Here is a 15,495-nt window from a genome sequence, read left to right as displayed (position 1 = left end):
CATCAGAGGTTGAATATAAATGGTTTAGGAGACTTGCATATTTTGAAAGTTTGAATTTGACTTTACTGCATTTGGTTGTCTTTTTTTAATCATATTAAAAGGGGTGTCATGGTGGTGCAGCAGATAGAACACAAAGCTCCAGGGTCCTGAAGTCACTGCCTGTGAAGAGTTTGATGTGTTCTTTCTGTATCTACTTGGGTTTCCTCCAGGTGCTCTGGCTTCCTACCTCTATCCAAACAAAACCACATACTTGTAGGTTTATTGACTGCTCAAATGAATCAATGTATCAATAAATCAGTGAATCATATTAAAAAGGAATGTGCCAAATGATTCTTCGTGGTAATCACAAATACAGCACAGATTTAATGGATAGACATTAGGCTGAAAATGTCTGCCGTGTTTCTTCAGTGTGGGCTTTACTTCTTATTAACTGCCTTACTGACAAACACACTGTATCTTATTCAAAATGTTATTTGGAGAAAAAAAAAAAAAAAAAACTTTTGACCTTGACTACGTTTCTTCCAAACACTAAAGCTGTTGATTGGCAGCATTGGGGAGTTTTGATCAGCCTGTTGTTTGTCTTGGCTTTTTGATTGGGTATGCAGTTTCAGTGTGGAGGAATAGGCTTCAGTATTCAGCTTCTGTATGCAGGCATAGGCTGGAAGCTTCATTATGCAGACAATGCTCTGGAGTCTCCTGCAGGGAAGGATGCTGCAGGTGCATTTAAGAGGCACGGCTGCCTTTTTGAACCTGAATTTAATAAGCCCATGCTCTGCATGGAGATGGCTTGTAAATTGTCCTTCGTTTAGTGGCAGCCGGTGAGAGCGGCAGCTCTTTGGCTCCTCTCCTCTCGATTCACAGTTTCTTTGCCTTAGCTGACGGACGCGCCGTGAGCAATGAATCATCGCCACCTTTACCATCTGCGCCTCTGTCAACACAGCTTTGAGCAGGATGCTGCTTCTGCTTTGTTTTTGTGCTTTTGGTTATTGTTGTTTTTCTTTGTTTTAGTGTGATTGAGCTTCACATGGCATTGGAATTTTAAATTGGGGGTGTGTTGATTGCTGCATTCAGAGGCGAAGATTTGAAAAGAAAATCCCTGGTGGCGCATCCTTTCCTCATTTAAGTACTTCTTTCTTTTTTATTCTTCTTGGACTTTTTTTTCTCTTCACAATTACATGGATGCACAGAATGAGGCCAGAGTTTCTTCTCTGAAAGATAAGAGATCATTTAATATATGGAAAATTGTTTTGCAATCATTTAGCTTCTGTTACCGCTTCATACTGATCAGGGCAAGGCAGTCCACACACCCTGAATATCACAGGGCATCACACACACACACCAAGTCACTCATGACTCACACACTGAAACCTGAGTATAATTTCATAAAATCAATCCACCTACCAACGTGTGTTATTAGATTGTGTGAGGAAACAAGAGCAACCTCCTACTCAAACAGTTACCTGAGGATTAAACCCATGACTTCGAATCTGTGTGGTTGCTACACTCCCAGAGCACCACTGTGCGTCTACCTTTCAGCAAACAGATAATACATGAAATCAGTTTGGTTAATAATATTCATTCATTATTTTTAACCCTTATCCAGTTCAGGGTCGCGGTGGGTCCAGAGCCTACCTGGAATCATTGTGCGCAAGGCAGGAATACACCCTGGAGGGGGCGCCAGTTCTTCACAGGGCAACACACTCACTCACTCACACCTACGGACACTTTTGAGTCACCAATCCACCTACCAACGTGTGTTTTTGGACTATGGGAGGAAACCGGAGCACTCGGAGGAAACCCACAAGGACACAGGGAGAACACACCAACTCCTCACAGACAGTCACCCGGAGCGGGAATCAAACCCACAACCTCCAGGCCCCTGGAGCTGCGGGACTGTGACACTACCTGCTGCGCCACTGTGCAGCCACTGTCTGTAATTGTAAAACTAAAAAGTGCATCCACATGGTCAGTGGAGCTGATATAAATGGCCAATGAATACTGAAGTAATTTAAATATTTTTTTTTTTACTAAGCTTAGCTGTAGTAATATTTATTTATTTATTTTATTTATTGTTGCTCCTATATAGCACCTTTCTATATATCCAAGGATGCTTTTATGCTTTTTTAAGGATGCGTTTCAATGCAACACTCAAGTCACACACACACTGACAAATAGCAGCAGCCAAACATGCACAGCCTACTCTCAACCAGTAACTGCTGTCCACCAGGAGGGCTGCATCGGGCACTAGGTATTCACTATGGATAGAGCGCCAATCCATATTTGGGCATACACACATTAACTCACACACATACGCACTCATTCACTCTCACCAGGACAGTAATTAGAGAAGAAAATTCTCCTAACCTCCATCTTTTTGGACTGTGGGAGGAAAGCAGAGGCGCTGGAGGAAACCCACATAGACACAGGGAAAACATTGAAACTCCACCCAAATGGGACTTGAACCTATGATCCCAGCACTGAGAGGCAAACATGCTGACCACCAAGCCACCGTAATAATACTAATGATAACATGTATGATTATTAAAAGTGTAATTATATACAAGTCAAATTTGTAAGTGAATTTCCTGCTGTAAAGATTAAGAAGCAGTGGGCAGATATTAGCTTTGGTTTTTTAAGAGTTGAGGTCCCACTAGCTTAAAGTATTCACATCATTTTCATACAGAGAGTCAGAATCAGTTCTCTTTTGTTTGGTTGAAAGCAGCAGTCTCTTGCATGATAGCAGCAAATTTCATGAATTAATGATAAAAACTGACCAGTTTTCTTCAGATCTGAGGCAAGCTGAGAGAACAGATGGACCAAAATATGGACATGAACATGTTAAGACCAGGACTCCGAAATGCTTTGAGTGAGGAGTAAAGTTGTTAAGAAAAAAGACAACCAAAAGAAATCGTTCTCAAACAATGACATTGATTTAAAAGTGTCTGTGTAGCTTCCAAGCTTATAATTTAGGTCTTACCTCCAAATTCCCAAATGTTTTTAGATCGATATCACTTCTTGTGTGATTTCATTCAGTGTAGTTCAGAAGATTTCTTTGGCGTGTTTGCAGTGTTACTGTGCCTCGGCAATGTTAGTAATCACACTATACAAGCAGACAGCATTTCCTTTGCTCTCTTCAAGATATTCTCACATGGTTTTGTAAAACAAAAAAAAATCTCCATGAAAAAAATCCATCTTGTTTTTGACCAAAACCAGAAGCATACATCACGTCATATTCATGTAGTGGCTCTTCAGGACTGAAACCCTGTTTGAAAGCATCGTACAGTGCAATTCTTTCATATCAGGTGTGATGGGTACTCCATGTCTTGTTTGTGTTTGGTTCCATGCCTCTGCATTTTCAATAAGTTCAAGGGGATGTATTGTTTGCTTTAGCAACCCACTATTAAGGGCACTGCAGAAATCAGTAACCATAGTAACGTTTTGCTTCATGTGTTTAAATATATATATATATATATATATAAATCCTTAATATCACATATTTGTTTCCTGCTGTGTGTGTGTCTCTCTCTGTAGGTCATAGAGGTTGTGGTTTTGTTTGGTAACTCACAAAAAGCACTGGAGGAAAAGTTGATTCACTTATTCTTTGTAGACGTAATACATTCTTATTGATGCTGAATGAAGGTACAGGTTCTCATTCAACAATTTGTTTTCTGAAATTACAGGTATCAATAGGTAGTTTATTTTCCTCTGCTGCAACAGTCTCTGTGCTTCTGAGAAGGCTTTAGACTAGATGCTGGAATCAATTCAGTGATGACTTACCAAAGGATCACGCAAGCCACTCCAACTCACATAACCCTCTGTTCCAGGCTTGGGATAGAACTTGATGACCTTTGGCTAATGTGCAGATGTTCTAGGGCCTAGAAATGAAGAATACATTTCTATACAAGCTCTATAAGGGCATTTAAACATGTGTCCATAACATTCCCAAAGGTGCACCTCAAAGTAACTGAAATTACTCATTAGAGGATGTGTCTGTAAACATTTAGGACCTATTGTATCTATGTTCCCATCAAAACCAAGGCCAGCTAGGTCAGCTGCATCATCTCTTCACAGGAAATGAAATGTTTTGTCTGAAGAGACACTGATCCATATCTTTTGGCAAACTTTTTTGACAGTAAAGCAAACTACTGTTTATTATAGTGTTTTATCATACTTTTTTTACTTTTCTTTTTCAGCTGGGAGGTGACACGTTTTCTCCTGTCCAACCTGAGGTGGTGGGTTGACGAGTATGGTTTTGATGGCTTCCGGTTTGATGGTGTAACATCCATGCTGTACCACCACCATGGCATTGGTAAGACTTTCTAAACCTCAGTGAAAGGACCTTAGGCTGTTTGCCCATAGAAATCTTTTAAAATGAAAATAATGAAAAGAATTGTTCTGTGAAAGTAATCCAGAAAAGAAGCCTGCTGCAAACCACCTCGGTTCTCTTTGGATTCACATTGTAGGGTGGACTCTAATTTTATAATAATATTACCTCCTTGTTGTTCATTGCTTGGTAGATTCATGCTGCCTACCTCAACCACCACTGAACTGGCACAAGTAGCAATGCCCAAAATTTCATCCTGATCTTCAACAAACAGAAATGTGGCCCTAATTTCAGTGGTCTCACTGCTTGCTTGGATTTTGTCACATGTATTCATGTATTTTCCATTTTGTTGTATCTTCCTGAGACCCCTAAAACTCACATGAAGTTATGTTTCTCAAGTTTATTTGGTTTGTTTATCCCTTAACCATTGTCAGTGTATATGACATCTTTCAAAGCCATTAATTTAGCACTAAATAACATCAGTCTGATGGAGGTGATCGATGAAATAGTTTACCCATGAACTTCCATACAAATAAACATAGATAAAATGTTATTATTAATATATAACTGATGAAGTTTAACCTTGTGTTTCACCTACATGTTTGTTTTACAGAATGCCTGTTTCTGCCTGTATTTTTATTCTTCTGTTTATGATTCAAACCATGATTAGGCCAAAATAATCCCTTATTTTCACAAGATTTTGTTGAAAAACATAAACACCATGCTATATTAATAAGAGTTCTAACGCTGCATTCGCCTCCCTCTGTAATGAGATTAAAACTCACTCTTGATAAGAGCATCTGCCAAATTCGGTTCTGCCTAAATTTACAGCCTTGCTTTGGTACCTGTAAATGCATAAGCAACGAAGCAAATACACAAAAGAGCATCAAAAGCCCCTTTTGATCTTATTAAGGGTATTTAAAAGCCACTGCACCTATTTAGTGAAACTCACTGGCCACTTTTGAACACTTCAGTAGTTAGAAAGCCAAATTAATGTATCCCTTAGTTATCACACTGCTTATTAGTAATAAGTGATAAATAAATGATAAGTTTTTCAATTCCTACCATTAAATTATTGAACAATCCTGGTCTGAGTTTGTCTTGCTGTAGTTAGAGATTACAGGATTGCAGCATGCAGAGAATCCACTATACAGCAATAGCAGTGCTTCTGCCATAAATACATTAATGTAAAAGTAGCCCTAATAGCTCAGTGTCCAGCTCCAGTCTGCCTATTTGTGGCCATTAGTTCAGAGTGGAGGGAAGTGCTGCAGTTAGAGCTGGAGCGATGTAGAGCTAAAGCACATGTTCGTCCACCTAGATTTCCAGCACCATCACAGGCTTAACATAATCTGACCGTCCAGGTCATCCCACAAGATCTACAACTTCCCCAAATGAACATGACCTCATTAATGCTTGTAAGGCTGAATATTATCAGATTATCACAGTGATGTTCCAAAAAGTATGTAGAGTCTTCAGTGTAGAGGCAGTGTAGTTGTTTTTGATCCCAGATGTATTGTTGGAGGCTGGCATGGTGGCACGGCAGGTAGTGTCGCAGTCAGACAGCTCCAGGGACCTGGAGGTTGTGGGTTCAAGTCCCACTCTGGTTGACTGTCTGTGAGGAGTTTAGTGTGGGTTTTTTCTGGGTGCTCAGGTTTCCTCCCGTAGTCCAAATACACACGTTGGTAGGTGGATTGGTGACTCAAAAGTGTCCATAGGTGTGAGTGTGTGTCACCCTGTGAAGCACTAGCGCCCCCTTCAGGGTGCATTCCTGCCTTGTGCTCAATGATTCCAAGTAGGCTCCGGACACACCGCAACCCTGAACTGGATAAACGGTAACAGACAATGAATGAATGAATGTATTGTTGGAGTTTTGACTTACTGTGTAACTTTATCTTTTAACATTTTTGTTCCAGGTGTGTCGTTTTCAGGGAGTTACAGTGAATACTTCGGGATGCACGTGGATGAAGACGCTGTGGTGCATCTGATGCTATCCAATTATATTCTTCACAAGCTCTATCCACAATGCATTACCATTGCCGAGGTAATGGGCTTTGCCCCATTCTGCTCTATAAGCTTTAAGCTCTCTGGCCGCAGATAAAGCAGGTAGCAGAGGTCTATCTTAGCCATACTTTACTTATTTTTGACAAAACATGCTTCTGGACATTGCTCCACAGTTACTTACATCTTTCAGCTCTGAACAAGAGCAAAAACCCTTTCAAACAAAACAGAATGTGCAAAGACAGCAACATGAGAAAAGATACGTAGAGGGCATCATAACGACAAGATGCAATTATACACAGACTGCAAGACTGCAATAAAGACTATAACCGCTCAATGGGAACAAATATAACACAGACACACAACAGGCAAAGAGCACACAGTGGAGCAGTGCTTCTGAAAATTCACTGCTTACAGCGAAGCATATGTTTAATAACCACAAGCACACTGAGGTTTGGTTTGTTGCTGATTCAGCTGTTTACTTTTATTGTCTACTTTTTATTGTAATTTTTTAGACATTCAGAAAAGACATTCGAAGATGTTTACACATTGGCAATAATCCACGTGCACTTCAATAACAGTGTTTAATAGGATCTGATTTAACACCAACCCAAATATCCATTAATTGTTGAACACACATTTTTAAAGCTGCACTCTGTAAGATGTATTTGTTGAAATTGCATTACTGAGCCAAAAGGCAAAATTATTTGCTAATACATAATGCCATTCTGCTGCTGTGAGTCACCCTAAAAAGCCTGAAATATTCATTCAGCAGTCAGAACCGTCAGTTTTTCAGACAACATCAGGCATTTTATCTATTAATCTCACATGCACAGGTTCAAAAAAAGGTGGCCCAGCACCATGGTTTGTTATTTGAATGATGTTGGTGGGTGCGTGGTTCACAGTGCAGATCTGTACAGAATTGGATGCTATTATGGGGCTGTTGGTGCAGTTTGAGTGCCTCACTGTGATCTGACATAGATAGGTTATTGTATCATAAAATAATGCAAAAAGCTATTTTCTGGACTGGGCCAAATGCAATCAAACATAATACTATATGCTTCCTTAATACTGTTACATGGTGCCATACTATTCTGAACCCTTGGTCAAAGGGCATGGGGCCCAGACATGGGACAGGGGGCTTAGGCATGGGACATGTTCAGTAGGGAGTAAGGAAGTACGGGCCATTGGTTTTCCGTTTGTTGTCCTTTTTTTTAAATATTTAATTATAGTTTTTGTTTGATGTTATGTTCCGTAGCACAGAAACAAATCTGATTTAGACGAGAACTTGTCTAATTTCCTATGAATACTCCTTTAACATTAACATTTTCACAAACATCACTGAATCAGCTTCGGGAAGTGAAAGTGAGCAGAACCCATATTACAAAATGTTGTTTTGCAAAATTTATATTCTCAATTCAAACCCAATTCAAAACAAATGTTAATATTTAATAATTAAAGAGAGTTGATTAACTTTACTCCACAAAACAAAATGTCACCCATGTTGGAGCCTGTAATGATTCGCAAGCCAACAGTATCATGCTCTTTATGTGAGCACTTTGTATTAATTGGCAAATTTATATAAAAAAATTCACATAAACACACTCACTACTGCATGTTTAGTTGGAATTTATATCCAATGACAGAGCTATGACTTCTCAGAGTATATCTCCTGCTTTATAAAAGGAGAACCAAGGACACAAGTTCATTGCTAGCTGGGGCTCTTTAGGCCCCTTCCTCTCCAGAGCCTCTCTAACCTCTTCCCCTTCTCTCTTCCACCAATTACTGTTCCACTTACCCTCTTTTTTTCTCCTCTTTTCAGAATGGAAATTTCATTTGATTCGCCTCTTCCTCTTTCTCTGTCTCTGTCTCCCAGCGCCTTTATTTAAAGCATTAACACCCTGAGAAATGGAGGTGGAATGGTGAAGTTAATGGAACAGGGATGATAATTGGGTAATTAGGAGCTGGCGGTTAGCAAGGAGAACAGGGAGCTCTTCAGGAGCGCAATCCTGCACCTCCCTCCAGCTTTGCCTTCGGCTGTCCTACTCACCCTCCAGTTTTCTGTTTTCCTCTGCTCTTTCTTTCTCTCCTCTCCTCTCTCTTTTGTTCTCTCACCTTTCCCTGTGCCTTTCTCCCACTCGCTCTTTTGCCATCACCTCTCCCGACTCGCCCCAGAGCCATGCCGCTTGTAATGAAAGCAGCCGTTGGAGCAGTTTCTCTCCTAATGTTCAAATTGGTGCAATTTCGGCCCATCTGTCCATGGGATTAATCAATAGGGCAATGTGCTGCACACATACAGAGTTTGAAAATTGCTGCTTCTTTAGTATTTCTCGATCCAGATCTTGGCCCAGAGAATTTCTCAACCTTAACGTGTCCTTTAAAATGCTTTGCTTTGTCGATTATCAATTTTGTTTTGTGTCTTTTCCATGCAAAATTACACACAGGATGTTTCAGGGATGCCTGGCTTATGCAGACCAATCCAAGAAGGTGGACTGGGCTTTGATTATCGACTGGCCATGGCCATACCTGACAAATGGATTCAGGTGTGTAAGCCTCTGTCTACAATTGACCCCTATGTCAGACATATACAGCTGTCATTATTGGTTAAGCAATCCACCAATTATTTTGACCACATCATCAGAGCTCTGAAAAAAATGGATTTAAAACAACAAAAATGGACAATAACAAGACGATTGTAGTATTTTTAATGGTTCCAAATTTAATTGAAGGGTTCCAAAACAAACAAAATGTAGAATTTCTATTGTTAACTTTTTGTAATTGGTAAGATGTAAGCCATTGAGGTTTCATGCAAAATTGTCTATTGTAGGGAACAGTCAAATTACATTAAGAGGGGCTGTGATGGGAACCACAGAAATGAAAACAATCCAATTGAATTTGTATCTTTCAATTTCAATTTTCACAGACATTTTGCAAGAATTTCAGAATTTTCTTTTTTTTGTGGCAAGGAACATAAAAACATGAACATAAAAATGTATGTTCATGTAAATGGATGTGTCCTTGAGCTTGAAATACTCATGTTTATTCACATAATCATTGGCAGCTTTACTTGAAATTTGGTTGGGGTTGGGGGGGTGAGCTTAAGCTTGATGTTGCTGTTCACAGTCCTCCCTCTGACCACTTTCTGGTTTAAGGATGTATGCACATGAGCCTGAGCATATTTATTCAGTCTCCTTTGATGTGAAGCAGGTTTGTGACCCAGGGCCTTTAGGAATGATAAAGGAAATGGATTGATTTACTTTGCTGTTTGAGTTCAGAGGGTAATCAAACTCAGCCAGTCATCTCAGTTCACATGGTCACCCTCTTTTTTTATCACTGCACATCCCTTGCTTTTTCCCTCCTTCCTCTCTTATCTCAGCTGATCCTTCTTTTCTGATTGGTCACTGTTTCTAAGGCCTAATGTGCTTTATGTCCTGCTTCAATGTGACATTTATCTGCAGTGTGTCAGAGGAAGTGTTTTAACTAGAATGTGACTCTCTTACTAATACCATGTCTTGATATTAAAGAAGGAAATCAGGAGTTCTGAAGGTCTGGAGTGGTGGCACAGCCATTACCTCTTTCCTTGACGTATTTTGCTCCCTCTTGGTGAACTCATCCTAAGCCCAGTGTCTATGTAATACACCAAATCTGAACCAAATGTAGGATTTTTTTTTCCAAACATCGGAGAAAGTAATATTAGTCCTGTAGAATTTTAATGATATGGAAAAAAACAATTACTATTTTGATCACGGGATACTATAAAGTGACCACCAATATTATAATGTAAACACCAAGATATACAGAGTATATATTTGTTCCTGGTGGAAGCTGCAGATGCAGATCACCAGAGATGTTCAACATTTTGCATAAAACTATTGCTAAAATAGTAACAGCAATCTTAATTCTTATCCAAATATTTGTCTGTTTCTGTGCTTCAGACACCAACATGTTTTCCTACTATCACACCCACCATTGATGCCTGTCTTTCAAACCAGGCAGAGATGTTATGAGGATCAAAAATGTGTCAGTTTTGAAGAAGGCTATGATAAAGTTGAACAGTCAGAAAGGAGAAAACATGTTTTTCTTTGGGAACAAGCAAGTGTTTCACAGAGGAAACAATCAAGAGTACACATTACCTGGCTAATATTACTCACAGCAGCACTGCTGTGGCTGATCCATTTGTATCAGTGCAACACAGATTAACAAAGCATACAGAGCAGCAGATAGACTACCATATCTTATTGCAGATCTACATTTTGCACCTATATGACCAGAGGAGCTCATAAAATAGACATAAATGTAGAGAGTTGATATTTGGGGGGCAGCCAGTGTAGCTTAGCAATAGGAAACGGAGAATATCACAGCAGTGGATAACTGAAGACTACTAGAAGAAATATTATGGATTTTCAGTCCAAACAAGTTATTCATCATTCATGAGTTATATCTGAGAAGATTACATATTAGGTAATCAGCTTTCTGAAGGAGGGGAATGTCAAAGGAAAATAACTTTAAAAAAAACAACACTTTCTTGAGTGAACCCAAGTTCAGTACTTAAAAGTACTTTTTCTGTATATTTTAAACTAACAACTGTGTAAGAGCAAGACCACCAAAACCATCATCATTAGATAAACAGCATTTAAAGCTTTCATATTTAGAAAACAATGTCAAGTCTTCCACTGAGTTTTGGCCTCCTGTCCACAAAAAAAAAAAAAACAACAACAAAAAAAAAACAGCGTTGTCACTGAAAACTTTATCCAATATGGAGAATTTTGAAAAAACTGTTTTCAGTGGTCTCGTGTGTACAGGTAAAACACTCAGTGTGCCTGTGTTTGGTTAACATATAGTCATAAAACTACAATGTATACATGCAGAGAGCACTAGATTTCAGATTCGCATGTATCAATTAATGGAAAATGATGCTGTTTTATTAATATATAATGCACTATTAAGATTCAGTACTTTCATGACTTGTATAGTGCACTACATAGGAAGCATGGAGTGATTTAGGACTAACCCCTGTGTTTCTCTCAAGCTTCTTGGTGTTTTGATGTCTTTTTTAAGCGGTACCATGTCCTCGTACTGGACCGGTATGATATTGCACATGTTTTTTATTTAGTCTGGATGGGATTTATTTCAAAAACAGAGGGAGGAAAATCTCAGTTTTTAAGAATATCTCAATCCGTGTGGATGGGGCCTGAGACCACTGAACAATGACAGTCTGAAAGGACATTTATCGGTCTAGAAGCCGTAACTGGTATTAAAAAAATCTGACAAGCAAAAAATTGCAAACAGCTAATGTCCTCAGAATAGTGGACAGTTCATACTAGAGTCTAGAGGTCAGCACCAATGAATTTACCACCAACCTGCACTTAATCTGACTTTGAAAAGTGTTGAACACAGTGACACAACCTGAAATAACAGGAAGCTGTACTTATAATGATGAGCTGATGTTATAATAGGCCCACAGACTAGGTTAAACGGAGCTAAACAGATATAACAAGTGTAGAAAAATAAAAATACCAAACAAAGATGGGAGAAAAAAGGCTGTGCAGTCATGTTGGAGTAAACCGTGGCTCACTGTGGTGTAAAGGAACAGGCGCTCAAACTGGCCGCTCTGTATTTGAATAACAGAAAGGACTATTTTCCCTCTCTATATGTTTCTCTTTTTCCATCTCTCCATCTCCATTTTTCCCCTCTCTGCCATGGTGTTTTTCTGTCATTACCCACTGCCCTTTTCCCATCAGCCTCCTTCTCTGGTTTGCATTCGTTGGAGGATCGCTGGGCTGTGACAGGGAGCAGCCACGCATGCCTCTTTCATGAGATTAAAATGTCTCACGCACCAAATCGATAACTCTGATTAAGGACAGAAGGGCATGGAGAGAGAGAGAGAGAGAGAGTGGGGGGAAAAAAGAAGGAAAAAGAAAAGGTCCACTATCTGTAATGAAACCTCACTAAAACCTAATGAAATCATTAGAAGCCATCCATAAAGAGGCCAGCTGTTGCGTATCCCTAGGCTTATTCATTTCTCTAAATGAAATCAATAGGCTGATTAGCATTGCAGTTTGATCTCTGCTTGGGAAAAGAGAGCGGAGCCAGGTTAGTCATACTTGCAGAAGCAGAATAGGTAACTAGGCAGAGAAATTCAATCAAAGACAAGGGAGAATTCGAGGCTTGTAGCAGTACCAACTAGTTCTAGAAGAGAGGCATTAATGGTGTCAAATTACAACCAAATGGTTTAAGAACCAAAAAATGAGCTTTGAGAGATAAAAGGCAGAATCCATAAAAAATAAATAAATAAATCTCTATGTACAATATATGCAAACATACAACAATATTTTGCAAAAAAAAAAACAGACCTGTATGGAATCTTGAATTGAAATATTAAGTACAAGTTACTCAACTTTCAAGAATAAAATTTGAATATATAATAAAATATCATTAGAATATAGTTCTCCCTGAGGTCTAGTAAAACACATTGGTAGGTGGATTGGCGACTCAAATGTACCCATAGGTGTGAGTGTGTGATGAATGTGTGTCGACCTGTGAAGGACTGGTGCCCCCTCCAGGGTCGGAGGGTCCTCACCATGACCCGGAATTGGATAAGAGGTTACAGAAAATGAATAAATGAATTAATATAGTCTTACACTAGAAGCTTCAACTCTGCATATATTCTGTAATTGCTGTGTATGCTTTTCCATCTCTTCCCTGCAACAGCCCCCAAAGTTCAGTCTTAGAAGCTAGTTTTATTTTCTGCTGGCACAATGCTTTCTATTTGACCTCTAAATAATTTGTCAAATTAAAGCCAAATCTTTTCAAAAACTCAAGTGGACATAGATTCTAATTCTGTTCTGTGGTTGGGAAGCACTCCTTAAATACTTTAATCAGTTGATCAGTATCCAGTGAGTGACTAGGTCTTCTCATCAGTGAGAGCCAAAATTCAAGCAAGAAGCTTCTAGCACCAAAAAACTTACTGTGATAGATGCATAATTGACGAAGAGTCTAAGATGTTGGCAATTGGTAGAACTGGCAATGAGTGATAATTAGGGAGAAAATTCAGCCATTGCTTGGAGATTAAAAATAATAATAATACATTATTATGTATGAATGTCAATTGCAAAAAGAATGGTCAGATGAGGGCAACAGTTGCCTAAAGTTTAAAGAAGCAGGTCAAAAGAACCTGACAATCAGGAAAAACATGGAAAACATAGCAAGGGGAGTCGTGTAACTTTACCGGCTAAAGTGCCCTTGAGTAACACCTTCATTCATTCATTGTTTGTAACTGCTTATCCAGTTCAGGGTCATGGTGGGTCCGGAGCCTACCCGGAATCACTGGGCGCAAGGCATGAACACACCCTGGATGACACACACTCACACATTCACTCACAGTCTCACACCTAGCGACACTTTTTGAGTCGGCAATCCACCTACCACTTCTACTCCACTACTGTGTTTTTGGACTGTGGGAGGAAACTGGAGCACCCTGAGGAAACCCACGCGGACACTGATAGTCACCCGGAGCAGTGAACCCACAACCTCCAGGTCCCCGGAGCTGTGTGACTGCGACACTACCTGCTGTGTGACCGTGCTGCCCACTTGAACAACACACCTAACCCCAAATGCTCTCTGGGCTGGCCACCACTCCTGGTGCGTCTGTTCACTGCCCCTAATTAATAATCTGTGTGTGTCTGTGGTTTAAATACAGAGTCCAAATGTGGCTGTAGTACTGTGTAATGATATTACATTTCACATTTTAAAACAAAATAGGGTCCTATTCTGTTTACTGAACCAGGTTTTTTCTGTTTACAGATTTATTGGTTATGGATTTTTTTCCTGTTTTTTTTAAACATTTATTTTGCCCCCAAAGTTTGTCCAGGTGTCATGAACACAGAGGAAATAACAAACAGGCTTTAATGAGCCTTCATGCTGTCACAGTTCATCTGAAATTATCATTCCATTTACTAAGACTGTAACTAAACATTTAAAAGGCACAAATTAAAAGACGGAGTGAAACAGTTGTAAACAAGCTCAGGACGAAAGAAACAAAGTGCTAATAAACTCTATAAGATAAAAGTTCTCTGCCAACAACACATTGAACAAGGGTGTAATTCTACTCCAATTCAAACACAGAGCATTTGGGACACAATAACATGGATTTGCGGTTTGCCTCCACCTATCCGCTATAACTACTGCCATTGTTAAAGTAGGTCTTCTAATAACATGCTTCAGGCTCTACTACTTATGGACACTTTTTTTCTGCAATTCCACGAAACTAGTTTTCAAACAAAATATGATCAATAGTTCCAGCGGTTTGGACTAAAAATCTATGTCTAGACCCTTAAAATGGACACTACTGTGCAAAATCTGAGACCAACTTTTGTTTATTTCATTTCCAGTCAAAAAAGTAAAATACAACTGAAAGCTAAAACAAATGAATATGATTTCATTATTTACTTTTTCCTTATGTCTTTCATCTCAAAACAAGCTTTGTGTAGGTGTGCATGTTTGCATACACTGAAACATTAGTTAGACAGATTGTTAATCATTTGAATTCAGATGTTTAAGGCACCTCAGTTACTTCAATTTTAGATTAAAACAAATAGTGCTTTATTTTTCCATTGTGCTCTTCTGTGTGAAATGGGTTGTTTTTTTATCTCCTCTAGTTGTTTGTGTGTACGAGTTTGTGTGTTTGTGTGCGTGTGCACAGAATGAGTTTAAGGAGGTAAATGGGCCCATTGTCTGTAATTACGGGCAGTGGCACTAGAAAACAGATTAATGTCCTTATTGGCCTTTAAAAATCCCTCGTTCACCACCACCACCACTATTTATTTAATTTGTATTCAGCTGCTGATTTGATTAATTTGCTTAAGCAAATTATGCCAAATTGTCTAAGACCCTCCATAGTTCTCTCAAAGCATCCCATACCCCCCTCAAACACCCCTTCCCCCAACACCCCTTCCTTCTAAAATCTCTCCACTGGTGCTGCTCTCCAGATGCACGATTAAGCACATAATGTACAATAGAGCTGATTTCATCTTCCTCAGTGGGAGGAAGGCACTGAGCACCTTAGCAGGGTTTTTCTGAGCTGTAAGAAGCCTCAAAGATATTTTTATTTTTCAGAAAGAGCATGGGAAAGAGAGAGAGAGAGAGAAGTGGAGGATTCAGAACGGAATAAAATT

General features: G+C 39.3%; 1 protein-coding gene across 1 annotated transcript in view; it reads left to right on the top strand.

Annotated features, from left to right (window-relative positions):
• gbe1a (glucan (1,4-alpha-), branching enzyme 1a) overlaps positions 1-15,495 on the top strand; it is a 126,657-nt gene that overhangs the window by 59,284 nt on the left and 51,878 nt on the right. Inside the window, exons 8-10 of the mRNA XM_066651597.1 lie at positions 4,194-4,309; positions 6,238-6,365; positions 8,767-8,865. Of these exons, the coding sequence (XP_066507694.1) occupies positions 4,194-4,309; positions 6,238-6,365; positions 8,767-8,865 (343 nt within the window). The remainder of the gene's footprint in view (positions 1-4,193; positions 4,310-6,237; positions 6,366-8,766; positions 8,866-15,495) is intronic.

This window comes from Hoplias malabaricus, chromosome 18 (genome assembly GCF_029633855.1).
Source record: "Hoplias malabaricus isolate fHopMal1 chromosome 18, fHopMal1.hap1, whole genome shotgun sequence".
NCBI classification, from domain to species: domain Eukaryota; kingdom Metazoa; phylum Chordata; class Actinopteri; order Characiformes; family Erythrinidae; genus Hoplias; species Hoplias malabaricus.
Note: the sequence above shows the minus strand (reverse complement) of the source record. Positions and strands in the feature narration are given on the sequence as shown.